We start from the raw sequence: 26,085 nt of genomic DNA, 5'->3' as shown, positions 1-26,085 counted from the left end.
ATTCTACAATTCCAACAACTAAACACAATCTCAGAATCTAACGAATTAATTATACTCCATGGGCCATGGGAGATCCTTTCCACTGATACATCCTTTCCTTTCCAGCTCCCAGTGCAAATCCATGCTTATTATTTTTCATTCGCGAGACTTTCTGTGAGCGCACAATGGCAACACCGCGCTAAATATAGAAGAGGGTTCATCACAACACAACTAGTTTTACTTGGCAGTTGAAGGCGAGGTTGTATAAGAGATGTTGTGTATAGTTCAAATTTGAAATTGAATTTTTCTTATCTCGTGAACTCATTATTCTAGTGAAGATATTGGACAGAACGTTTTCTTGAGCAGTGTATGACGGATAGTACAGTGTTGTGGTATTAAGTTTAGTGCTTTTGTGTCCTTTATTCCGTGTCGTTAACTTTCTGGAATTTGGCGTAAGTATAAGCAAGTAATATGGATATGAAAAGTATCACAATCTGTATTTTCCTTCAAATATCTTTGATAGTATATGACAAGTTTGAAATAGTTGTTTTATTTGACGGTTCAACTTCCATATCGGAAGCAGTTATCAAAAAATATAAAATTTTGACAAGTGAAATAAAACCCATCAACAAAGAGTTTAACTTATTAATCAAATGTAAAACAATATTTTCTTCATTTCGTTTGGCAAATTAATACTATAATAGAGTTACATTTTTAAAAATTATTAATTTTATTACCTAGGACCTATCAATACGCATTGCGAAAACTTTTTTTTCATCTTGGAATTACCGAAACTTATAGCACATAATATACCTATTCAAATCGAAGATATATCCAATCATATTCATCTGAAGAAAGTGGAAGGACTCTGTGGCAGGAGATTTGAGAGAGAAAGGTTTAAATTAAGAAAATACGATGAACAGGAATGAGCTGTGAAGAAGAGTAAGGAAGAGCAGCGACCTCTGGATAGGGAAAATCTGAGGAAGAAGACTAAACATATTCAAATCTATACGAAAATAGGTGAAACTGATGAACTGATTAATGCAGATGGTTCAGAACGCAAAACATTTGAGGATAACAATGTGAAAACTATGGAAACCTCCTCAAAAGTGAGGATATTCCCCAGAAAGATGCAGATATGAAAAATAAGATCGATCATACACAAAAGACATAAAGAGTAGACTATGTAATAAAGGCTATCAACTAAAAGACAACAAACAATATTGACAACATTAATATATCAAAGTGAACAAAAAAGAAGTAGAGTGGCCCGTAGTTTTGTTGTATCTCTGTTGTTTTTGTAAATACATAGGTAGGTACTAATATACTGCTTTACCATTTGTCTGGCATTTCTCCCACTTCCAGAATTCTATTACATAAACCTAAACCTGTGAACAACTTGTTCCTGTCTCTCCTACTGCTCTCCATACTTCTCTAGAAATAATATCGTATGGTCCAACTGTTTACTTTATTTATTGAACTGCTTTATCAAATTCATTGTTATTTTGAGTTTATCTTATATATTTACACTTCTGTTCTGTTTTGCTACTGCTACTTTCTGTGTTATATCTGTCTCATAGTTCTGTTTGGCATCTTGTTTTCTCTTGTTCGTTCTTGTTTGTCCCTCCTCTTTCATTGTCTAAGGTATGTCTGCCTTTGCTATGTTTAAATCACAAAACGTACATCAAAGGACTAAGTTATGAATCTACAAGACCATTATTCGAGCAATAGGGAGCTATGGATGTGAAACTTGGATCATCATCATGACATCTACACACCTAGCAGAATGATCGGCGCCCTCTTTGGGCTCTTCAGATTCGTTTGTCGCGGTGAATCAATCCGCATTAACATTTTGGTTTTACAATTGGTTGTGTGACTTGGCATCTTCTACAATTTTCCTCCATTCGTTCCTGTTTTTGCTTCTGGTTACACATCCTCTGACTCCCATCTTCTTAAGGTCCTCTACTATTTGGTTCTCCCATCTAGTTTTTTGTCTTCCTCGTGGTCTGCCTGATAAAGGTCTCCATTTGGAAATTTTCTTGATAACGGCTTCTGGATACCTCCTTTCTATATATCCCATCCATCTGAGTCTCTGTGCCTTGATAAATCTGACGATGTCTTCTCCTTTCAGAAGTTCTCTTACTTCGTGGTTCATGAGTTTTCTAAATGTATTATTACCGAAGTTTAGTGGTCCTGCTATCCTCCGAATTATTTTCCTTTCTAGGATCCTCAATCTTTTTTCCTCTTTCTGTGTCAGACACATTACTTCAGCACCATATGTGATTACTGGTCTGTTTTGTATTCTGAGTAAGCTTCTTATCTTTGAGAAAGTTACTGTATTTCCAGTAGATTCTGTTTCCTGCCTGGATTCTTTCATTAATTTCGATACCTACTTCTATCATTAGTTCCATTAACTGAGACTAAAAGATATTTAAAATGTTCTACCTTTTCAAATTCATATTCACCAATGTTTAAGCTTATTATCACATTAACTGGGTTTTTTCTTGAGCATGTTAGGTTTTTTTGTTTTGTTTTGATTTATTTCTAAACCTCTTTTGGATGCTTCTTTGCATAACTTCGTAAATTTTTCCTTTAAACTGTTTAGGTTTCTGCTAATTAGTGCTATATCGTCAGCATACACAAGTTGCGACGTCGATGTTATAATCATACCTTTTATTTCTGTAGCTCTTATTGTTCCTTCTATAGCGACATTAAATAGTGACGTTGATAGAGAGTCGCCTTGTCGTACTCCACTTGCTATTTCTATATTTTTGGTGATACCGTTATCTGTAATTATTGCTGCAGTCGATCCTTTCATTGTCATTTTCGTAATAGGTTTTTCATGTCTTCTATTAGTTAAGCTGTCAAAGGCTTGCTTGAAGTCTATGAAAAGGATGTGTAAGTCGATATCATGTTCGTAACCCCTTCCCTCTCTAAATCCGTGCTCTATTTTAGTTTTAATGTATTTTGAGAGTTTTTGTCTGATTAATGATGTCAATATTTTGTAGCATCTGTTTAACAGTGTTAGTCCTCTATACTTAGTTGTTACATTTTGTGGTGTGAAACATGGTGAAACTTGGATATTGACTCAAAAATCTGTAAACCACATGGACATCTTTGAAAAAAGGTACTAATACTAAGCCCTATAAGTGACAACAACAGGTGACGAATCAGATACACTTATGAAGATATAACATAATATAAAGAACCACTTTTATCTCAGAATGTCCGCCTCGATGGGTAAGCTATGTATTTATGATGGAAGAAAACAGGCTTCCAAAAAAACTGTTGAATGCAAGAATACAGGGGAAGAGACCTATTGCAAGACCGAGAAAGCGATGGGAGGATGATATGGATGAGGACCCAAGAAATCTTCCTGGCAGTCGATCGTGGAGGAGAATGTCAACAACTGACAATAACGAATGGAGATGTTTGTTTAGGGAGACCAGGGTTCGAATGGGGCTGTAGAACTAGAGCCATAATATGGATTTTTTTATGTCATCACTTGTAGAATGTAAAATAATATTCTTTCCAGTAAGAGATAAATTAATAAGTCTAAGCAGATTGTAATGTATGCTGAGGATGTAAACTTGATGGGAAGAACCGCATGCGAGAGACATCATAGAACTTGTGTGAAGCTTGAAGAAAATGCGAAAGAAAGAAGGGTAGCCGTCAATGTAGATAAAACTAAAGCCCTAATACAAGCAAGGAAATAACAAAACTTGCAGAATCCTATAAACAGACGACGTTAATTTTGAAGTATGTAGTACCTAAAACAGCTCCCATACCTGGAGGTACAGATAACTGAGGACGGTAGCGAGGAGGAGGAAATACGAAAACAGATAATGCTTGCTAACAAAGCATACTTCTCTTCGTCGCAGGTGTTTCAATTCAAAGACACCATATAATCCATTAAAATTTAAAATGTTACATTTTTTAAGCTATACCTCGCATTTGTTAGAGGAGTCAATTTTATTTCTTTAATGTGTAGGGGGGATCAGTAGAAGCTTAAGTTCAAGTTTTTGGGGTCGCCACCCTTGTCCCCCAGCCGCCATCTTGGAAATGGGGTGCAAAGGGGTTTGGCGCTATATCTCGTAAACTACCAACCCTACGGAAAATATAATTAAACATAAAATGTAGAAAATTAAATTTTCTACAATTTTGTTTCTATTACTTTTTATCGTCAAGTGACCAACAAAAAAGATATAAACAAAAATATGTAAAATTTTCAATATATAATAATTAATAATTTTCAAAATATAAACAAAAATAAAATAACAAGTTTCCTTTTGGAGGTTATAACTTTTTTTAGTTCATTTTAAAATAAAATAACACTATAGCAATTTTGTAGAGGGTTTTCTAGCGAACAATTTCCACTATAAAGTTGTGTAATTATATTTATTTATACAGTGTGTCAATTTAAAAATTTACAATGGCTATATCTCACGAACAAAAGCTGATATCAAAAAATGCTTGAAACCGTTTCTAGGATAGTAAGGGGGAACTAAAATGGCATGAAAGAGAACTCACCCCCATCAACCCCCTAGGCCCCACCCACCACAACCCAAAAAGTTTAAATTGCAAACCCCTACTTGTGATATATAATTGAAGAGGCTATAAAAAATGCTATCCAATGGTATAAACAATAATTATACAGGGTGAAGCAATAATTGTGAAACTTTGGCTTAAATGAAAAATTTAATGAGGTTTTGTTGAATTGCAAATTTGATAAAAAATGTCAATTAAGTAAATATTTAATGTGAATTCCGTTGTTTGGTAAACAATAATACAGCCTATTATCAAATTCTGCACGAAATTTGGCAAATGTTCTAGTAATAGGGCGACATGCTTGAGTAATTCTTTCTCGCAATTCCCCAAGTGAAGCAAGTTGAGTTTTATAAACAACTGATTTAACGTAACCCCATAGAAAAAAATTATATACTATTCTACTATAAAAAGTATCATCCAATGGTATAAAAATTAATTATACAGGGTATTAATATCAGCTGGCTTACTATGACTTTTGTATTTGTAATGCTATTTCCCGGACTATTATTTTAAATGGTAAATGTCCGCTCGAACTTTTTTTTGTTGAATTAAAACTTAATTTGCTATTTTTACCTTAAATCAGTTGTTTATAAAACTTAACTTGCATCACTTGGGAAATTGCGAGAAATAATTACTCAAGCATGTCGCCCTATTACTAGAAAAACATTTGCCAAATTTCGTGCAGAATTTGAAAATAGACTGTATTATTGTTTACAAAACAACGGAACCCACTTTGCAAATTTATTTAATTGACATTTTTATCAAATTTTTAACAAAACCTCATTAAATTTTTCATTAAGCCAAAGTTTCACAATTATTGCTTCACCCTGTATAATTATTGTTTTTATACCATTGGATAGCATTTTTTATAGCCTCTTCAATTATGTATCACAAGTAGGGGTTTGCAATTTAAACTTTTTGGGTTGTGGTGGGTGGGGCCTAGGGGGTTGATGGGGGTGAGTTCTCTTTCATGCCATTTTAGTTCCCCCTTACTATCCTAGAAACGGTTTCAAGCATTTTTCGTTTTCAGCTTTTGTTCGTGAGATATAGCCATTGTAAGTTTTAAAATTGACACACTGTATAGGTTTTACAGCGCTCCAAACTTGACCAGATTTTCGAATGCTCATAGGGATACAATAAAAACAAAAGTTAGGCTTACTTTTCTATCTATATATAATTTTTATTCATACAATTTATTATGATTTTAACATTCCTATGCTATTATTAATCTGTTTTTGACCTTTCTCCCCACTATAAAACTTATAACCCTAAGCATATATAGAAAAGGCCCAAGAAGTTGTTTGAGGACAAATTCGCCGGTTCAGAAGAAGAATGACGCAACCGCAAAATCCAAAATTCTTAAGAAGAGCAAAAAAAAACGATTTTTGATATCAAAATCATAAAGTATGATAAAAATTAGCCATTCACCACACCGTGGTCAGGATCTCGAGATATAAGCGTTTTTTGGGGTGTGCCGCTTGTCTATGAAGTACCTAACATAACTTTTTTCCTATTGTATATTTTGACTTAAAATTTTCCAAAAAACTTCATGAATTATATTTTATTGTTGTATTGGTTAAAATTATAAACTAAAAAGTTTGTCACTCAACTTTTTTAAGTAAACATGAAACTAACGAAATTTGATGACAAAATGTTTATTAAACAACTTCTTTTTTAATATGTTTAAACATTTTGGACAAATTTCATTGTTATGTACATACTTCAGAGATGACACAGTAAAATTTTCAAAAGGAAATATTTACAGCGAGGTAAATTTGAAAAATCATCAAAATTTATTTTTGGCATTTTTGTATAAAATTTTATTTTTGAACATGTTTCACCAACTTTAGATAAAAATAAACTTCATATTCGGATTCAGCGACCTCGAAAACATAAAAATAGACCAAAATTGGTCATTCACCTTAAATTTAATTTTCATGGTCGGCATAACGGTTGATGCCGCTCGCCTAATATTATAGATAGAAAAATATTGTTTTTATTGTATTCCTATGAAAATTCCACACCTGTAATTTTGAACCAATCAAAATACGTTATTTTGACAGATCACCATGGCAACGGAGGTATTTTATCGGAAATTTTTTGCTCGTGGGGTACCCCACAGCGAATTATAGTGGAAATTTTTTGACGTTTACAATAACAGAACATTTTTGACAGACTGGTTTTTATTTGTTTACATAATTTAGTTTTGATTCATTTTCTATCACTTGTAGTTACTCAAAACTTATGTAAAATTGAAGAATATACTATTTTCTATCTTGAAATGGTATTCCCATGCAACTACAATGAGTAGAAATTACGAATGTGAAAGCCTAAATAATTGCTGACAAAGCTATGGCGCGTCTGCGACTCGGGAAATTTTCAAAATATTCATGATCTCAAAAAAATTTCCGGAAATAATTTGACCTCTAGTAGTATTACTAGTGAGAATTCGAGAATTTGGTAAAGTTTGGAGCGCTGTAAAACCTAGATAATAAATAAAGTTAAACAACTTCATAGTGAAAATTGTTCATTGAAAAATCCTCTACAAAATCGCTATGATGATATTTTATTTTGAAATGAACGGAAAAAAAGTTATAACCTCTCCAAAAGGAAACTTCTTACAAAATTTTCTCTTATTTTTGTTTATAACTTTTTTGTTGGTCACTTGACGATAAAAAGTAATGGATATAAAATTGTAGAAAATTTAATTTGCTACATTTTATGTGTAATTAAATTTTCTGTAGGATTGCTAGTTTAGGAGATACAACGTGAAAGCCCTTTGCACCCCTTTTTCCAATATGGCGGCCGGGGGACAAGGGTGGCGACCCCAAAAACTTACTGAAGCTTCTACTGAACCCCCCTACACATTCAGTGGCGGATCCAGAAATTTTGTTTGGGGGGGGTCATGGGTCTTGAGGGTGATTTAGTTACCTTTCTCTGATGCAAGGTCACTTAGTCTTACCAACCCTAGGATACGTGGGTTTACAATTATGGGGGGTCATGACCCCCCGTGACACCCCCCTGGATCCGCCAGTGTACACATTAAAAAAATAATATTGACTCTTTTAAGAAATGCAACCCTAAATGTAACATTTCAATGGACTAATAGGGAAGTAAAGTTTAAAATATACAGGGTGTCCCGAAAATATTGGTCATAAATTATACCACAGATTCTGGGGTCAAAAATAGGTTGATTAAACATAACTTACCTTAGTACAAAAAATGTGCACAGAAAAAAAGTTACAGCCCTTTGAAGTTACAAAATGAAAATCGATTTTTTTTTCATATATCGAAAACTCGGCGATTTTTTATTGAAAATGGACATGTGGCATTCTTATCACAGAAAAATCTTAAAAGAAAAACAACGGTGAAATTTGTACACCACATAAAAATTGTACGGGGTTTTTTTGAATAAAGAATAGCCAAAAATATGAAAAGATGTAATGCAACTGCAGACGCGTGTTTCTGACTACTTAGTCGTCATCAGGATGGTATAGCCAAGGTAGAAAAAGGTACAACCCTACTTGAGGAAGGATCACTACAGGAGCAAGTGCCCAATTGCGACAAAAATGTTGCGACCCCGTTGGATTCAGGGCTACAACTAACACAGCCACACTAAGGAGCCACAGCTACCTGAAGAAAGAAACGCCAAGATGTTTAAAACATAAAAAGAATGTTGATTAATGTGAGTTGATATTAAGGAGAATATTGGGACCCACTTGGGACAATGGTAGATGGTAGGTATATGGAGAATAAGGTTCAACCACGAATTACACCTACCAACATTACAAAGTAACTTTATACGAATGGATAATGACAGAACGCTTAGCGGAATTATGGTGGGTAGTCGGCCAGTAAGAAGACCAAAGAAGAGGGGATAGACAAAGTGAGAACCGATAATAAAGATATATTATATCGAGGTGGATAATTGGAAGAGAGCAGCCAGGGTCAGAGATACTTGGAGGCGGATGCTGGGGGAGGCCAGGGCCTAACATTGGACTATAGTGTCATAGGAGAGAGAGAGAAGAGATAAATTACTCTTTAGTCAGTTGACCAAATTGCAAGAGTTAATTAAACATAACGATAAAGTTTCCTTATAAAACAAATACTTACTGCAACGTCATTTTTTATTTTTTTTTAATTTCCAGTTCTACCCTCGTATTACAAATTTCCAGACCTACCCTCGTATGCAATCATCTTCTCTGCCGAGCCGTTGAACAAAATATTTTCCACACCGATTAATTTCTTACCACCCAAATTCTTGTCTTTATCAGATCAAACGAATTCACTTAGCATTTTTTATCCCCTTCTCTTTAAAGTGCCTAAAAGTCCGACACCTACAGATAATTTATTAAACCGTTTCATGTTTTATTTTGTTTTATCACGATTTTAGTGTGGAATGAGGAGTTTTGTGTGAACTATTTTTTTGTCTATTTTGGAGAGATAAATAATACAGAAACCATATGGTCTGTTGTAGGAGAGTTAGGGGCAATTTATTTTATCGTTTGCTATGACTTTTTGCTATTGTTCTGAAAATATTTTGATTATGGAAATTTTTATATATTATATTTTATAATTTTATAAAATATAATTATAATTTATATAATATTATATAAAATTATAATAAATATATTTATATATTATAATTTTATATTTTAATACAGGGTGTCCCGAAAAGATTGGTCATAAATTATACCGCACATTCTGGGGTCAAAAATAGTTCGATTTACCCTAACTTACCTTAGTACAAATGTGCTCATAAAAAAGTTACAGCCCTTTGAAGTTACAAAATGAAAATCGATTTTTTTTAATATATCGAAAACTATTAGAGATTTTTTATTGAAAACGGACATGTATGATTCTTATGTCAGAAACATCTTAAAACAAAATTATAGTGAAATTTGTCTACCAATTTTATGGTGGTTTTGTTCCCTTAACCCCCCCCCCCCCCCCAAACTTTTGTGTACGTCCCAATTAATTCATTATTGTGGTACCATTAGTTAAACACAACGTTTTTAAAACTTTTTTGTCTCTTAGTATTTTTTCAATAAGCCAGTTTTTATCGAGATACGGCTTCTTTTATAATATATTTACATAAAAATTTTCTGTGGGTTTTGCTCTTTTAAACCCCCCAAATGTTTGTGTACGTTTCAATTAAACTATAATTGTGGTAGCATTAGTTAAACACAGTGTTTTTAAAACTTTTTTGTCTCTAGTCTTTTTTTGATAAGTCACCTTTTATCGAGATGTGGCTTCTTTTTCAAAAAATACATAAAAATGTAAATTATAAATAAATTTTCTGATTATTAACAGGTCTCTATAATCGTACTTACCATATACAAATATGTGGTGGATTCGACAAATATTCAAAATATATCGATAAACACTAGCTTATCGAAAAAGTACTAAGAGGCAAAAAAGTTTTAAAAACACTGTTTTTAACTAATCGTAATACAATATTAATTTAATTCGAACGTACACAAAAGTTTGGGCGGGTTTAAGGGAACAAAACCCCCATAAAATTTTTATGGGGTGCACAAATTTCACTTTTAATTTTTTTTAAGATGTTGCTGCCATAAGAATGCCAAATGTCCATTTTCAATAAAAAATCTTTAAGAGTTTTCGTTATATGAAAAAAATCGATTTTCATTTTGTAACTTCAAAGGGCTGTAACTTTTTTTGTGTGCACTATTGTATATAGGTAAGTGAGGTTCAATCAACCTATTTTTGACCCCAGAATCTGTGGTATAATTTATGACCAATCTTTTCGGGACACCCTGTATATTCATTGGCTCTACCAAATAATAAGGAACTGATACTGAATAAACAAAGGGAAAAGAATCTGATAGAAAAATGCTACATGGAATGTTAAAACGCTATTTAATTTTAAACAGACAGAAAAACTATTATTGGTGTGAATCCAAAAAATTAGATGATAGCGAAGGTTATGTTAAGGAAAATGGAGAAGGAATATTATGCGTTGTAAAACGCATTAGAAGAAAAGGAAAAATTGAAAGAGTTTTAGCAATCCGGAATTCTATGAACTCCTTGAGGAAAATGTAGGGAAGACACTGAAAGAAACATACCAACTACTAAGCTATATTTATCATCATCAGTGGCGTTATAACTCTGTGAGTCTTTGCCGCGTATGTTTGTCGGTCCTGGGCCACTATATTCCCATTTTCTCTAGATCTTCTCTGACTGCATCTTTCCACCTTTTTCTGGGTCGTCCTACAGACCTTCTCCCATCTGGACTTTCCCAAAACACATCTCTGGAAAATTTAGAATTCATCATCATCATTATTGGAGCTACAGCCCATAGTAAAGCCACTACCTTCAAGTCTATTTCGCCAGTACGCCAGTCACTCCTGTCAATTGCCAACCGTTGCCAGTTTGCTAGCATCATCATCTACTTACACTATCCGTCCATCTAAGTTTTGAACTACCTCTTCAACTACTTTCCACTAGCTATGTTTTAAGGATTATTTTAGGAGGTTTCTACCTATTTTAATGAAAGCTATCACGTCTTTACCTCTACTTTAGATATCTGTTTGTATTAGCGGTATATCTCATAGTTGTACCTTCTCCTCCAATTACGGTTTTCACAGATACCACCGAATATTCCTCTCAGGATTCTTCGTTCAAATATGAGTAGAAGGTTTTCAATCTGTCTTGGAGATGGTTGATGTTTCCGATCCACATGTCAACACTGACTGCAAAAGCACAAAGTGGCTAGGACGCATGTATGGAGAATGGAAGATGGAACACTTCCAACAACGCTAGTGACAAAAACAGTACGTAGAAAAAGAAAACAAGGAAAATAAATGTAAGAATGAAGCGGAACAAGATCTAAAGCAATGAGATCTTGAATGTAATTCTACAACAAAAAAGTGTCAAACCATTAATACGACCTTTGTAATAGATTTCTTTGGTTACTATAAAATGAAATCTTCAATCAAAGAGAAATCTTCTGTTTATAGTAGATAGCAGAATCAAGTATAATAAGTGATAAAATAATAATTTTATTTATGTACCTATGTACCTCTCTCTACTCCATTTCATAAAAATTGTACACAGAGTTTTGGCAGTGATTTTGGTTGTTTTGAGGGGTACTTACATAAACTTTTTTGTCGTAAACGGGGGACGAAAAAAGATGTCATGGCTGCGTAATATTTCCCAATTGGCTCAATGGACAGGAATACATAGCTATGAAATGCTGCTAAAAACAGAATTATGTAGATAATCCTGACTAACTATTTAACATCTCACCTGACAAGACAATGTACGGTGGACGCGTACCCTAAGAAAACAGAAAATTACAAGAAATCGATGATACAACGGAAGGCAGACAAAAGAAGATACAATCCCTAAAAGAAAAAGACATCACAGATAATTTAATGAAGAACGAAAAAAATAAAATTAAGACATGGATTACTACAGAAATTCTGCAGTCAATGGAAGAAAGAAGAAAACAACAAGAAGGATAATTCCATATAAAACATTACAAAGACAGAGAAAGATCAGAGGCCAAACTAAAAGAACTGTTATGCGTCAGCTAGATAGGTTGTATTGTAGCTATATTTATTTTATTTTTAAGACAGAACTTTTCATGTTACCTTCGTATACACCAAGTAAACTAATCTTGATTTGAACTCATGAAAAGCCTCATCGTTTTAAAAAATGTTATCCCGTGATCCCGAAATAGATACGTCCCCGGATATTTTTAATCTGTTAACCCATACCGAGTAATAATTCCCGAATTCCAGAATGGGCTATTATGACATTTGGAAACCGATGATGAGACAGATCTAGACGAAATTATGTGTTGTTTTGAACAGCGAAGCAGCGATACACACAATCGTAATGCACGTCAACGGGCCGCTAAAAATAAACTCAATATGTCGGAAATCAGGTCGTTTTCTTTAAATACACCCAGAGAACATAAAAACTAGAAGTAGAAAACATCTCATTGAGACCAAGGCGTACAACACTGATGTTTTAAATAAAAAAAAAATATGGTTCGAGTTTAGATTCCTGCTACTATGTTTATTAGGCCTGGATCCCGCGTATTAAAAAAAGTTGATTGATAGCAAGCTGAAAATTTGTTAATAGCTTAACGGTGTCTAGTCGGACAAACTTTGATATATTATGGGAACACTGGAACAGGGGAAGTTTTAATTGTGGAACAGGCTAAAAATTTGGAACGGTCAGACCACGAAAACGGCACATTTATTTTGTCCGACAGAACAGACTTAAAATCTCCGAACAGAGATTAAACTCTCACGCAAAAATCAGACTGCTGTTTATCACCAAATGGGCGTTTTAATGAGTGGAACATGTAGAATATGTTAAATGACAGGAATTATGACAGGTGATAAATAGCAGTCTGATTTTTGCATGAGAGTTTAATCTCTGTTCGGAGAGTTTAAGTCTGTTCTGTCGGACAAAATAAATGTGCCGTTTTCGTGGTCTGACCGTTCCAAATTTTTAGCCTGTTCCACAATTAAAACTCTCCCTGTTCCAGTGTTCCCATATATCAAAGTTTATCCGACTAGACACCGTTAAGCTATTAACAAATTTTCAGCTTGCTATTAATCAACTTTTTTTCATACGCGGGATCCAGGCCTATTAGTATGGTATAACTAGACCCAAACCCAGACATCCAAAGTGAAAGTTATCCTCCAACACCAAATGGTTCTATATGGTGCACATAATGTTCAGAAAAAAGTCACACCATTTTGAGCGTCGGGTTTGGGGGGAGAGGGGGGAGAAATCGGTAAATTCGTAATTTTTTAGGTTTTTCGTCAATATTTCTAAAACTATGCGGTTTAGCATGAACAACCTTCTATACAAAAATGTTCTACATTAAATTTGAAATAAAAAGGGCTCTATGCATAATCCTTCTAAAATGAACGGTTTCAAAGTTACGGAGGTGGTATAATATAATTGGTCCAAAAAAAGGCCTAACCCAGACATCCAAAGTAAAAGTTTTCCTTCAACACCAAATTGTTCTATATGGTCCACATATTGTTCAGTAAAAGGTTACACCATTTTGATCGTCCGGTTTGGGGGGAAATGGGGGAAAAGTCGGTAAATTAGTAGTTTTTTTAAGTTTTTCGTCAATATTTCTAAAACTATACTTTAGCGTAAACAATGTTCTATACAAAAATGTTCTACATGGAATTTAAAACAACAAAGACATAATTGTTATAAAATCAACGGTTCCAGAGTTACGGAGGGTGAAATGTGGAGGTTTTCGATACTTTTTATATTCTTTGGGCAATTTATAGAAATTTTCTTTAACAGGATTGGGTTTTGTAAATAAAATTTGATATCTCAGTGGCCGATGGTGTGTTAGTGATAAGACCTTGAGAAGACGTCAACCTTACCACCCAAAATCATCATCAATTGCCCAATTAATATAAAAAGTATCGAAAACCTCCACTTTTCACCCTCCGTAACTCTGAAACCGTTGATTTTATAACAATTATGTATCGGACCATTTTTGTTTTAAATTTTATGTAGAACATTTTTGTATAGAACATTGTTTACGCTTAAGCATAGTTTTAGAAATATTGACGAAAAACTTTAAAAAAAACTACTAATTTAGCGACTTCTCTCCCATCTCCCCCCCAAACCGGACGCTTAAAATGGTGTAACTTGTTACTAAACAATATGTGGACCATATAGAACAATTTGGTGTTGGAGGAAAACTTTTACTTTGGATGTCTGGGTTAGGCCTTTTTTGGAGCAATTATACTATACTACCTCCTTAACTTTAGAACCGTTCATTTTAGAAGGATTATGCATAGGGCCTTTTTTATTTCAAATTTAATGTAGAACATTTTTCTATAGATGGTTGTTTATGCTAAACCGCATAGTTTTAGAAATATTGACGAAAAACCTAAAAAACTACGAATTTACCGATTTCTCCCCCCTCTCCCCCCAAACCCGACGCTCAAAATGGTGTGACTTTTTTCTGAACATTATGTGGACCATATAGAACAATTTGGTGTTGGAGGAGAACTTTCACTTTGGATGTCTGGGTTATGCCATTATTTGGATCAATGTTATCATACTATATGTTTTTATGTATATTGTATATATTTTTAAATTAAATCAATTCATGGAGACTTAAAACCATTTAAAGCAAATGAAAGACAACGAAAGAATTTAATAAACTTTGAATTAAAAATCAAATTGATGAAGTTCAAAAAGCTTATCCAGGAGTAAATCTTAGGAAAGTACACTAAGCGTCAAAATTAACGCACCATCTTAAAAATGGGACATTTTTGATGTCTCGTATTTCCTAAACCTGTTGTCCGTTTTGAGTGATTTTTTCAGTATATTATAGCTTTATTCTTCAAGATTATTGATGTAATAATATTATTACTAAAAAGGTAAGTGTCATTATATACCGGGTGTAACAACGATAGTGTGTTTTTCCTCAAAGTTCGGAACACCCTGTGGAATATTCTAGCACATATAAAATATTGAAATTAAAACTCAACTGTAGCCTTAGACTTTCTTAACATTCTGCTTTTTGATTCATTCGTTGATATGGTATCATAAAGAAGTTAGATGCTTTAACAACTAGCCATGTTATTAATCAATACAGTTTCTAAATAAGTGCGACAAACTGTAAGGGGTAATTCTACATAAAAAAATAATGACTGTTTGCTTTATAAACATATCGTCGGCTTACTGCCAAAACCAACTAACTCCACTTTTTGTCGATTCTGAGTTAAGTACGCCTTTGTACTTAATAATTATCAAAGAATGTCCTGATGAAACCAGACATTTCAAAGCAGATTTTAAATGTGGGAGACAGAAGGGTCTCAAAACAACTAATTCCAATGATGACACTTTTATTAAGCCAAAAACAGATATGTGCAGTTGTCTGCACATCTCCGTTTAAATAAAATAGTATTTTATCATTTACAATATTCTAGTTCTGCCAAAACAAGACAAGTGCCTGATATGGAGGACAGTGATGTTCAAAGTTACCTAGAAGTTGACTAACTTTGTACAGCCAAAACCCGACAAGTGCCAAAAAAAAATGTTTTTTGTACTTTTTTTTAACTTTCACTTCATTTTAATAAGTTTTTAACAAAATTTTTCGTTTATAATGTTATTTACTTTAATATTTTTCAGTCATTAAATCATTTTTAAATTCAAACGATTTTTCATTTCAAATTAAAGTTTAAAACGTCGATTACTCAAAACTTTAAAAAGTGGAGTTAGTTGGTTTTGGCAGTAAGCCGACGATATGTCCACAAATGCTTCGTTTCCGAGATACGGGATGTTGAATTTTTTCTTACAAACTGACGATGTATTTATTGCTCTAAAACTGGTTGAGATATGCAAATGAAATTTGGTAGTTTTTAAGAGATAGTTATTGCGCATTTTTTGACATACAATTAAGAATTTTATATTCACCATTGGCGTATAAACATTTTAGATACATCCCGTATGCACGTCAATGGTGAATATAAAAGTCTTAATTGTATGTCAAAAAATGCGCACTAACTACCTCTTAAAACCTACCAAATTTCATTTGCATATCTCAACCGGTTTTAGAGCAATAAATAAATCGTCAATTTGTAATAAAAAATTCAACATCCCTTATCTCGAAAACGAAGCATTTGTGGACATATTATGTTTATAAAGCAAACAGTCATTATTTTTTGATGCAGAATTACCCCTTACAGTTTGTCGCACTTAGTTAGAAACTCCCTGTATTGATTAATAACATGGCTAGTTGTTAAAGCACCTAACTTCTTTATGATCCCATATCAGCGAATGAATCAAAAAGCAGAATGTTAAGAAAGCCTAAGGCTACAGTTGAGTTTTAATTTCAATATTTTATATACAATGAGAGTGTAATTTGGAATAAATTCAATATCTCAAATACTAATTATTTAAAAAAAAAATGCTCAGACCCGTCGATTAGTATTTCAAATTGTCCTCTTTAACATACAATAATAATGTATACAGGGTGTCCCAATATAGAGATATGACGTCATCGTTGATTTTCTTAAATGGCAACAATGTCATTTTGATAGCTATTTTGATAGGGTGTGTAAAGTTATACATAACTGCTAAATATACAATTTCTATTTTCTACCATTTACAAGATAATAAAAAATAACAAAGTTATGTCTGTAATTTGGAATAAATTCAATAATTAAAATATTAATTGTTTTTTTGAAAAATGCTCAGACCCGTCAATTAGTATTTTAAATTGTCATTTTTGATATACAATAATAATGTATACAGGGTGTATAATAATTTACAAGATAATAGAAAATAACAGTTATGAAAAACAAGTAATAAAATAATAATTGAAATATTTAATCGTTTCAATTAAGCAAATGCTCATAATGTTGCCCTTAATTATTGTCAAATAGTCAATGGGCAACATTATGAGCATTTGCTTAATTGAAATAATTAAATTCAATTATTATTCGACTACTTGTTCTTGATAACTTTGCTATTTTCTATTATCTTGTAGATGGTAGGGAATAAAAATTTGAAATTTTACAGTTATGTATAACTTTACACACCCTATTAAAATAGCAATCAAAATTACAGTGTTGCCATTTAAGAAAATCACCGACGACGTCAAATCTCTAAATTGGGACTGCCTGTATACATTATTATCGTATGTCAAAAATGACAATTTGAAATACTAATCGACCGGTCTGAGCATTTTTCAAAAATTCAATTAGTATTTGAATTATTGAATTTATTCCAAATTACAGACATGACTTTGTTATTTTTTATTATCTTGTAAATGGTAGATAATAAAAAGTTGATATTTTGCAGTTATGTATAACTTTACACACCCTATCAAAATAGCTATTAAAATGACAGTGTTGCTATTTAAGAAAATCAACGATGACGTCATATCTCTAAATTGGGACACCCTGTATACATTATTATTGTATGTCAAAAAGGACAATTGGAAATACTAATAGACGGTTCTAAGCATTGTTCAAAAAAACCATTAGTATTTGAGATATTCAATTTATTCCAAATTACAGACTCTCTCTGTATGTGCTAGAATATTCCACAGGGTGTTCCAAACTTTGAGGAAAAACACACTATCATTATTACACCCGGTATATAATGACATCAGTGGCGGCTCGTGATTTTTACAATAGAGGAGGCTATACCTAACTGTAAAATATCTAGACAAATTTGCATTAGCAAAAAAATGCGCCAAAAAATGTAATTTAAGGCTCCATTTTTTGACCATTTTTTATTTACATTTCATAATATCATCCTAATTCATAATTTCATGATATCATATCATTTTAAAAATAGTTAGTCTAATTGTAAAAGTGTAATACCAAAGTTTGTGTCGTTTATTTGTTAACAATTCCATCTATGTATTTGTAAATAGATACCTATGCATATCAAAATAAATACAGATTTGAAGTTTTGCAGTCCATACATAATGAAGCTTCAAATTTTTTAAGATACTCAACTAGAATTTTTTTAATTCTAAACGCAGCCTACTGCGAATTCAAAAACACGATAAATTACCGATATTTTGCTTTGCGTTAGAGATATCGGAAAAAGTTATTTGAGCAAGTTGTTCCAAATATTATTATAACCCCACATACCAAATTTCATAACAAAATTCGCACTTTTAGATTTTTCATTATTTTCAGTCAGGACCCTAAAATTCGTTGTCCCGAGACGCATGCAACCACGCAACGGAGCCGAGAAGCTATTCTGCCTCCCTTGGTATATCTCCGGGCAGCGTGTGATGGCGCCGTAGACGCCACTGTTAGGAGACCGGATCTCCTTAAACGCCTGCTGCGCTGCACGGAGCATTAGCAACGGAGACTGCTGGGCTTCTCGGCTCCGTTCATGCATCTCGGGATAACCAAGGGTCCTGCCTACAATAATATTTAATAAAACTGAGACGCGATCATACGTTCTAATGCTAATGCTCCGTACGTATGGATAATTAGTGATAATATGGAATTTACACGTTGTATAATAGTGAGACTGCTTATTGTTTTCGCGATTCATGATAAAACAGAGATAAACAAAACAGTGTAGAGTGTGTAAAAAATTTATGGGGAGGCTGAGCCTCCCTTGCCTCCTCTGACGAGCCGCCACTGAATGAGCACCTTTTTAGCAATAATATTATTACATCAATAATCTTGAATAATAAAGCTATAATATACTGAAAAAATCATTCAAAACGGACAACAGGTTTAGGAAATAAGAGACATCAAAAATGTCTCATTTTTAAGGTGGTGCGTTAATTGAAGCTTCGTGTATCAAGTAGCATTTCTATAGCACAGTCTTATTTTTGGTTGGAACTGTTGCACTGTTGGAGACTTTCAAAGTTAGCAAAGGTGCACGATAAACCCCATTCTGTTGTAACATATATTATGGAGAAGCCATTATGCGCGAAGCAATGTCAGAATGGGAAGGGGCATGTCCATTAGCGGCAGAAGATTCAACTACTTGAGGTACGCAGATGATACAACGGTTTTCGTTGAACCCTTAGGAAAATTGACGGAACTGTAAAACTAATAAAACGAGTGCGTTTGGAAGCAGGGCCTGTCCATAGACAGATCAAAAACAAAGATTATGATCATAGATACAAGAAATATCAACCAACCAGACATGTCATCGAAGTGGTAAATCAATTTGTCTATCTGGGCACCACCATAACCAATTCTGGAGGATGCACCAAAGAAATAAAAAGAAGGTCAGCCGTTGCCAAGGGAGCAATGACAAAGCTGACCAAAGCATAAAAAACCACATCACCATGGATACAAAGATAAGGCTTGTAAACACAATAGAGTTTTCCATTGTTTTTACAATATGGTCCATTTTTCTATATGGATTTGAATGCTGGCCTTTGAAGGAAGTTAACTAACGCACTGTAGAAGCGTTTGAAATGTTTTTTCGCTGGCGACGAATGTTGGGAATATCCTGGACCGCAAGAAGAACCAACGAGTCTGTTCTTAGACAGCTACACTGCGAGGCTTCAAACATTGTGACCGAAGAAATCACGGCTTACTTTGGCCATGTGGTGCGTAGAGATGGTTTGAAGAAGCTGACGTTGCAGAAGATGGTGCAAAGAGCGAGAACCCGGGGAAGATCACCAACGAGGTATGTGGACCACATTAAAAAAGAGAGCGGAGCTCCAATAGACATTTGTTTCGGAGTTGCAGAGGATAGAGAAATATGGAGACAGTTTAAGAAAAATCATTGAAAATTCAAGGTCGCACGATGTCTGAATCGTTCGACCGATGTCTGAATCGTTCGACCGACTAGGAAGAGAATTTTTGATTGGCCGAGGCCGGTTTCTTTTTGGAAGGGGTCATCATCTTCCTTATGTTTGACTCTGGCTAAAGTGTTTATCTTTTGCGATTTCAACTTCATGGATTCTTGAGATACACCTAGGTATTTACGTGGTTATTTTGTCATTTTATTATTTGTTTAAGCACGTTCCATCATTTGTTGTGTTGTTTCTTCTATATTTTGTTGTTTCTTTTGTGTTTTCATCTATGGAATACAGTACAACTCCAATTATCCGGACTCCAATTATCCGGATCGCCAATTATCCGGATCAGATTGAGAAAAAGAAACAATCAAGTTTGTAAAAAAACAATTCATTTTACTGTGATTCAGTATTGTGTGTCAATATTACGTGATGTAAACTTTGTCATTTACATATTGTTGTGTATACTATATTGTTTTTCATAATAAATACCGTATATATTCTCCATTGTGTTTTGCTGTAATGACGTTTCTTTCCCGGAAAAGGCCTTTTTCGAGACAAATCCAATTATCCGGATTTTTGATTATCCGGATCGGGCCCGGTCCCAATTAATCCGGATAATTGGAGTTCTACTGTACATCAAAGCCTATTGATTCTCGCAGTATCTAGTTTGGGTGGTTTTTAAACTCAGAAAATTTTTCCCTGGCTTTTTTTTTCATTATCTCCAGTACTCTTACTTGCTTCAGATATCTGAACTAGAAGCGTTCACCTACGTATCTGCGGGTACTTTCGTTATTTCTCTCAAGCATTTGTTGTGAGCTGCTTGTATCTTGTATTTTCTTCCTGTGTTTTGCACATATGGGGAAAAGGGAAGAAAAACACCCAAAGGGAAGAAAAGGTTATACAGCATTGCTAAAGCAAAGTACAAAGATGGGGTTGTCGAGGCTTTAAATAAAATGAAACATGGTACTTAACCTAAGGGAGGATGACTACCTTTGGAGATTTGGAAGGCTCTGTGAGTGAAAGGGGTTGATATGCTGTGGCAAATGATGGGTAGATGAAGAAGACATAATGTCCAATGCATGGAGGAAGAGCATGATGGTATCACTGTAAATACATATATAGGTAGATAAAAGGTACATTCAGGATTGTGAGAATTATTTTTTTCTTTCCTCCTTCCTTTTATCTTGTCAGGATGTATTATAATTATACTAATTCTAGAGGGATAAAGCTAATGTTGTACAATATACAAATTTCAGAGAGAACTGTAGACGGAAGGTTAAGCAGGAGCACATCACATTGATAGGAGAACAGTTGTAAGTTGATGCCAGGAAGGATAACAGCAGATGTTTCGTTTACTTTAAGAACGTTTTAAAACAGTTGATAGAGAAATATGTCGAGAACCAAAATTTGGTGAAAAGCAGAGGAAGAAGAAATCAACTTCCGGTATAATGGAAAGTTTTAGCGAGGCTCTCAATATTTTAAAATAATTTGAACATATCCAAAAATTGCCGTATCTTAAATTTTCAGATATTAATTGTGTTTCTAAAACGTTTATTTTTGGTTTTGGATTTCCCAAATAGTCACCCGGTATAAAATACAGGCCCTATTAGGAAAATTTTACAGAAACATAAAGTTTTTAAATAATAATTATAATCATATAAGTTTATTTTTATATACGGTAATAATATGAAAGCTAAACAAAAATTGAAATATGATATTGGCGATAAAAAAATGACGATCTATTCGAAATGGTCATCTACTGATAAAATAAACACTGCTATTAAATATGATTAATTTAGTATTTACGTTTCTGTAGTGGTATGACAAAGTTTGTAAATATTTATATAAGGCAACCTTCCTTTAGCCCTTGATTTGTTTAGTTGTTTATGTTCTTACTTAGCTGCGTACTTTTTCTCTATATGAATAATCCATGAAGTTTAAATCACAAGAAGATAAACATTTTAACCAGAGTGAGGTAACAAGAAAACAAAAAATATGAGTAAAATAAATTAAACACCACCTCAAAAAAATTTAAAATATTCAGAAGAACACAGCGCAAGCCACAAAAAATATGAATACCTGTATGTTTTCCATTCCTCGTTTATTTCTTCTAATGTTGTTAGAACCCTATTAGTATCATCTATGCTTGTTATAGGTCACACTGTCCATTATTTATATTTTAGGACTTAGTTCCTCTATTATCTTTATGTGGAGAATTTGTCGTCGAGTTTTTTCTGTAAGTCTTCTATCTCTTCACATATTTCTGTAAGCGTCCCTTTGCTATTTTTCTATTTTTCATCCATGGTTTTCTGCCTTCTCTTGAAGAGAAGACACCAATAAAGCCAAAAACATGCTACGAACAGCTCAAATTAAGACACTAAGAGTAATTGCAGGGAAGACAAGAAGGGATAGAATACGAAACAACATCATCAGGGAACAATGTGGCGTGCAAGATGTAGTAAGGTGGGTACTGTGGACTGTGGGTAGGCAAAGACGAAGAGAATGGTTCAGTAATGTAAAAAGAATGGAGGAGCACAGACTACCAAGAATTGCGCTAGAAGGAAAACCAGCAGGCAAGTGTCCACTGGGGATACCACCAAAAAGAAGGAGAGATAGCTGGCAGTCTACCTCTCAAGAAATACTTCAACGTCGAAATTAACAGATCGACAGACCTACAAGTATAAAAAAAGGTTTTTTGCCTATTAGTTTGTGGTCTTTTGGATTGTCTTTAGTTTGATTTTAACATGAAGTAAAAACTCTTTTGTGTAATTGGTATAATTTAATCAATAATTAAAATTCTAAAAAATTCAAATGACTTAATTAGTCGTTCAGAACATTTTCGGACGTATCATTTCATCCTCAGTGAACTCATTTTACTTGCTAAATAGCCCCAAAACCAATCAGTAAACAGTAGTTGGATTTTATGAAATGTACACTATAAATTTGTAAAAATAATACGACTTGAAGCCGATGAACATTATAGGTATATAACTTTCCGGAAACATGAGATTTCTTTACTATGGCATTTTTTTTTCGTACGCTTTGGTCCACAATCGTCTGCCAACCTCCACTAAAGGAGACAGAACCACAAGAAGAAGATTAGGAAATATTAAAGCAAATACTTTGTTTTTCTAAAATTTAATATTTTGAGTTGTTACGGTTTAGAACGGGATGCGCAATTTGATATCTTTATTTTTTTGTTGTACTTTTTTTATAAAAGAAAAATATCACATTTGAAGTCTTTTCTTTTTTTGTTTCAGGTAAATAATAATTGTATCCCTCGATTCGAATTGTAGGAAATCTCGTGATATGGCAAAGGAGGTTTTCGGCTGGAGCGCATGAGAGAAAGATGTTGTCTACAGGTATCGGCTATGGGGGTGGACAAAACTCTGTTTCCGTGACAAATTCCACGCCCCCGTATAGCCCACCCCCGAACGGCGGCGGCGGCACCGCCGGCAGACACAGCCCTCTTCCCAGCTTCGGGTTCACTCAGGAGCAAGTCGCCTGCGTTTGCGAGGTGAGTTTTTTTTATCATTATATTAATAAAATATATCATTATATTAATAAATAAAAAAAACGCAGAAAAATTAAATAGAGCTCAGAGAGGATTTCTTGTAAGAATGACGGGAGCATTTGGAACAACTGCAACACAGGCACTCACAGTTTTAACTGGAGTAATGCCAATGCATTTGGAAACACAAAAAAGAGCATGTAATTATTGGCTAAAAAAAGAAAAACATGAAAAAATAATACAAATAATAGGATTAGATATAAGAAATAAAAGAGAATTAAAAGAAATAATAAATAGAAAAAGACAAAATGAATGGGAAAATTCAACAAAATCTAGACGTTTATACAATTTTATACCAATATTAGAAAACATTCCAAATTATTTTAATCCAAAACAAGGTTTAATACACTTTTTAACAGGACATGGACCGTACCCAACATATTTGGAAAGATTTAACTTAAAAGATGATGCATATTGTGAATGTGGAGAACTAGGTACACCAGAACATATAGTGTTACATTGTGAAAATACTATAGAAAATGAAGAACACAGAGAAATGAGAAGAAGATTAGAAAGAATTGAAATAAGAGATATATTACAAAATGAAGAATATTTTGAAATATTAAACAATCTCGCACAAATAATATCTAAAAAACAACAAGAAATCTATAATAATAGAAGAAGACAACCAATAATCCAACCCTGATGAAGTTGAGTAAGATAAAGTTAAAATAAATAAAATAAAATATAAATTCAAAAATAGATATTTACAATTATAATAATAATAATTCAATATAAAATAAATAAATAAAAATAATAATTCAATACATAATTCATAAAAATAAAAAAAAATAAAAAAAAAAAACTACCAACTCTCTTCTGAAAATAGAGGGACTGTCTTTATAACTTAGAAGGGAGTTGATAGTACCAAAAATATTTTAAATTGTTTATTTAAATTTGTTTGTTATACGTAATTAAGAGATTATGGCAAATTGATATTGTAAAAATAGATTTAATAGTTGAGTAAAAAATGTAAAAATATAAAAAAAAAATATCTGTAATCCCATCAGGAAAAAACGACCTGGATTAGTCACTAGAGGCCAGGTCATATGTATAAATAATAAATAAATAAAAAATAAATAAATAAATAAAAAATATCATTATATTGTTCGTAATAAAAAATTTTGAATATAGTAAATTATTATAATCCAATACAATTTTTTTTAACAGAATATTGAAAAAAATACAAATAAAAACACTAAAAACTCACAATTTTCTATAAATATAAAATAATGATGTTAATATGTAATGCCGGTTTCCATGTTTATCAGTTATACATCATCAAACCGTACAAATTTAAAACAAGATAACAAAATACAAGGCTACGCTGCTTAGGGTCGCCTTCAAGCCAAAAAAGGTTACATATACTTCTACAGTAAAATGGACATATAGTCCAGAAAGCCACTGCGCATCCGCTAAGAAATCTTACTCAAAAAGGACCCCTTTTAACAAATTTGCATGTTGCCAGGACCAAAAGTTGTTCAAAAATTTTTTAAACGTTTTTTTTTTTGTTTTTTTTTTAATTATTTTTTTGCATGGAACAAATTTTTTTTAGGTTTTTTGGATCATTCCAAACAGAAAAGGTCTTTAGTGACTTTCTGTAAAGTTGATAGTTTTTGACATTTATAACCGATTAAAAATTGAAAAATTGCGAAATCGGCCATTTTTAACCCTCAAAAACTAGGTGAAAAACTGAAAATTTGAATGTTGCCAAGGTAGGTAGATATTCTTTAAACATCGATTGATGAAATCCCGAAGAGTTTTTTGCAATACAATATTCAAAACTCCTTTGTTTTTTAATTGCTAATCAAGCGTGCGCGACACTATTTTCCACCGTTGCATGTGTATACAGTATGGTTGTATGGTGCAAATGAAAAGAATACATTCGTTATTTCGTAAACCTGCGACTTTAATGAAAAATCCCGAAACAGGTCGATTTTTATTTTTAAGTTATGATATTGTGGCATATATGGTATACTAGTGACGTCATCCATCTGGGCGTGATGACGTAATCGATGATTTTTTTTAAATGAGAATAGGGATCGTGTGCTAGCTCATTTGAAAGATTCTTCAATTCTCTATTCAGTAATATAAACATTTATATAATTATTTATCCAAACCTTCCCTAATTGCATTTCTCCGCACAATTCTATCTTGGGCCATATTAATGTTAATCCCCTTTAACAACATGTCCTGCCTTATCGTCTCCCCCCACGTCTTCTTTGGTCTTCCTCTCCTACTCCTTTCAGTAATCTGCACTTCAGGAATTCTTCGTATTGGGTGATTAACGTCTCGACGTTGAACATGACCAAACCATCTCAACCTATGCTCTCTCATTTTGGCATCAATTGGTGCCACACCTAGACTTCCCCTAATATTCTCATTTTTAATTTTATCCTTTTTTGTCACTCCACTCATCCATCTAAGCATTCTCATTTCCGTCATATGCATTCGTTGTTCCTCTTTCTTTTTCACTTCCCAACATTCAGTTTCGTACATCATAGCCGGCCTTATGGCTGTTTTATAGAATTTTCCCTTCAACTTCATTGGAATTTTCCTGTCACACAACACACCACACCACTCGCTTCTTTCCACTTCATCCATCCAGCCTTAAATCTACTGCATGCATCTCCATCTATTTCTCCATTACTCTGTAATACTGATTCCAGATACCGTAATTTGGGGTAACTTGAGACGATAGGGTTACTTGAGACAATTTGGAGACACT

The 26,085-nt window shown here is 33.3% G+C and overlaps 1 protein-coding gene across 1 annotated transcript in view; it reads left to right on the top strand.

Annotated features, from left to right (window-relative positions):
- Nucleotides 1-213: 213 nt before the first annotated feature.
- Nucleotides 214-26,085, top strand: part of LOC126888431 (homeobox protein six1) — a 94,205-nt gene continuing 68,333 nt past the window's right edge. Inside the window, exons 1-2 of the mRNA XM_050656685.1 lie at nucleotides 214-431; nucleotides 23,047-23,303. Coding sequence (XP_050512642.1) covers nucleotides 23,136-23,303 — 168 coding nt within the window. The 5' untranslated portion in view covers nucleotides 214-431; nucleotides 23,047-23,135. The remainder of the gene's footprint in view (nucleotides 432-23,046; nucleotides 23,304-26,085) is intronic.

The sequence above is a fragment of the Diabrotica virgifera genome, chromosome 7 (assembly GCF_917563875.1).
Source record: "Diabrotica virgifera virgifera chromosome 7, PGI_DIABVI_V3a".
In the NCBI taxonomy this organism is placed as follows: domain Eukaryota; kingdom Metazoa; phylum Arthropoda; class Insecta; order Coleoptera; family Chrysomelidae; genus Diabrotica; species Diabrotica virgifera.
This window is presented reverse-complemented; position numbering and strand designations above follow the sequence as displayed.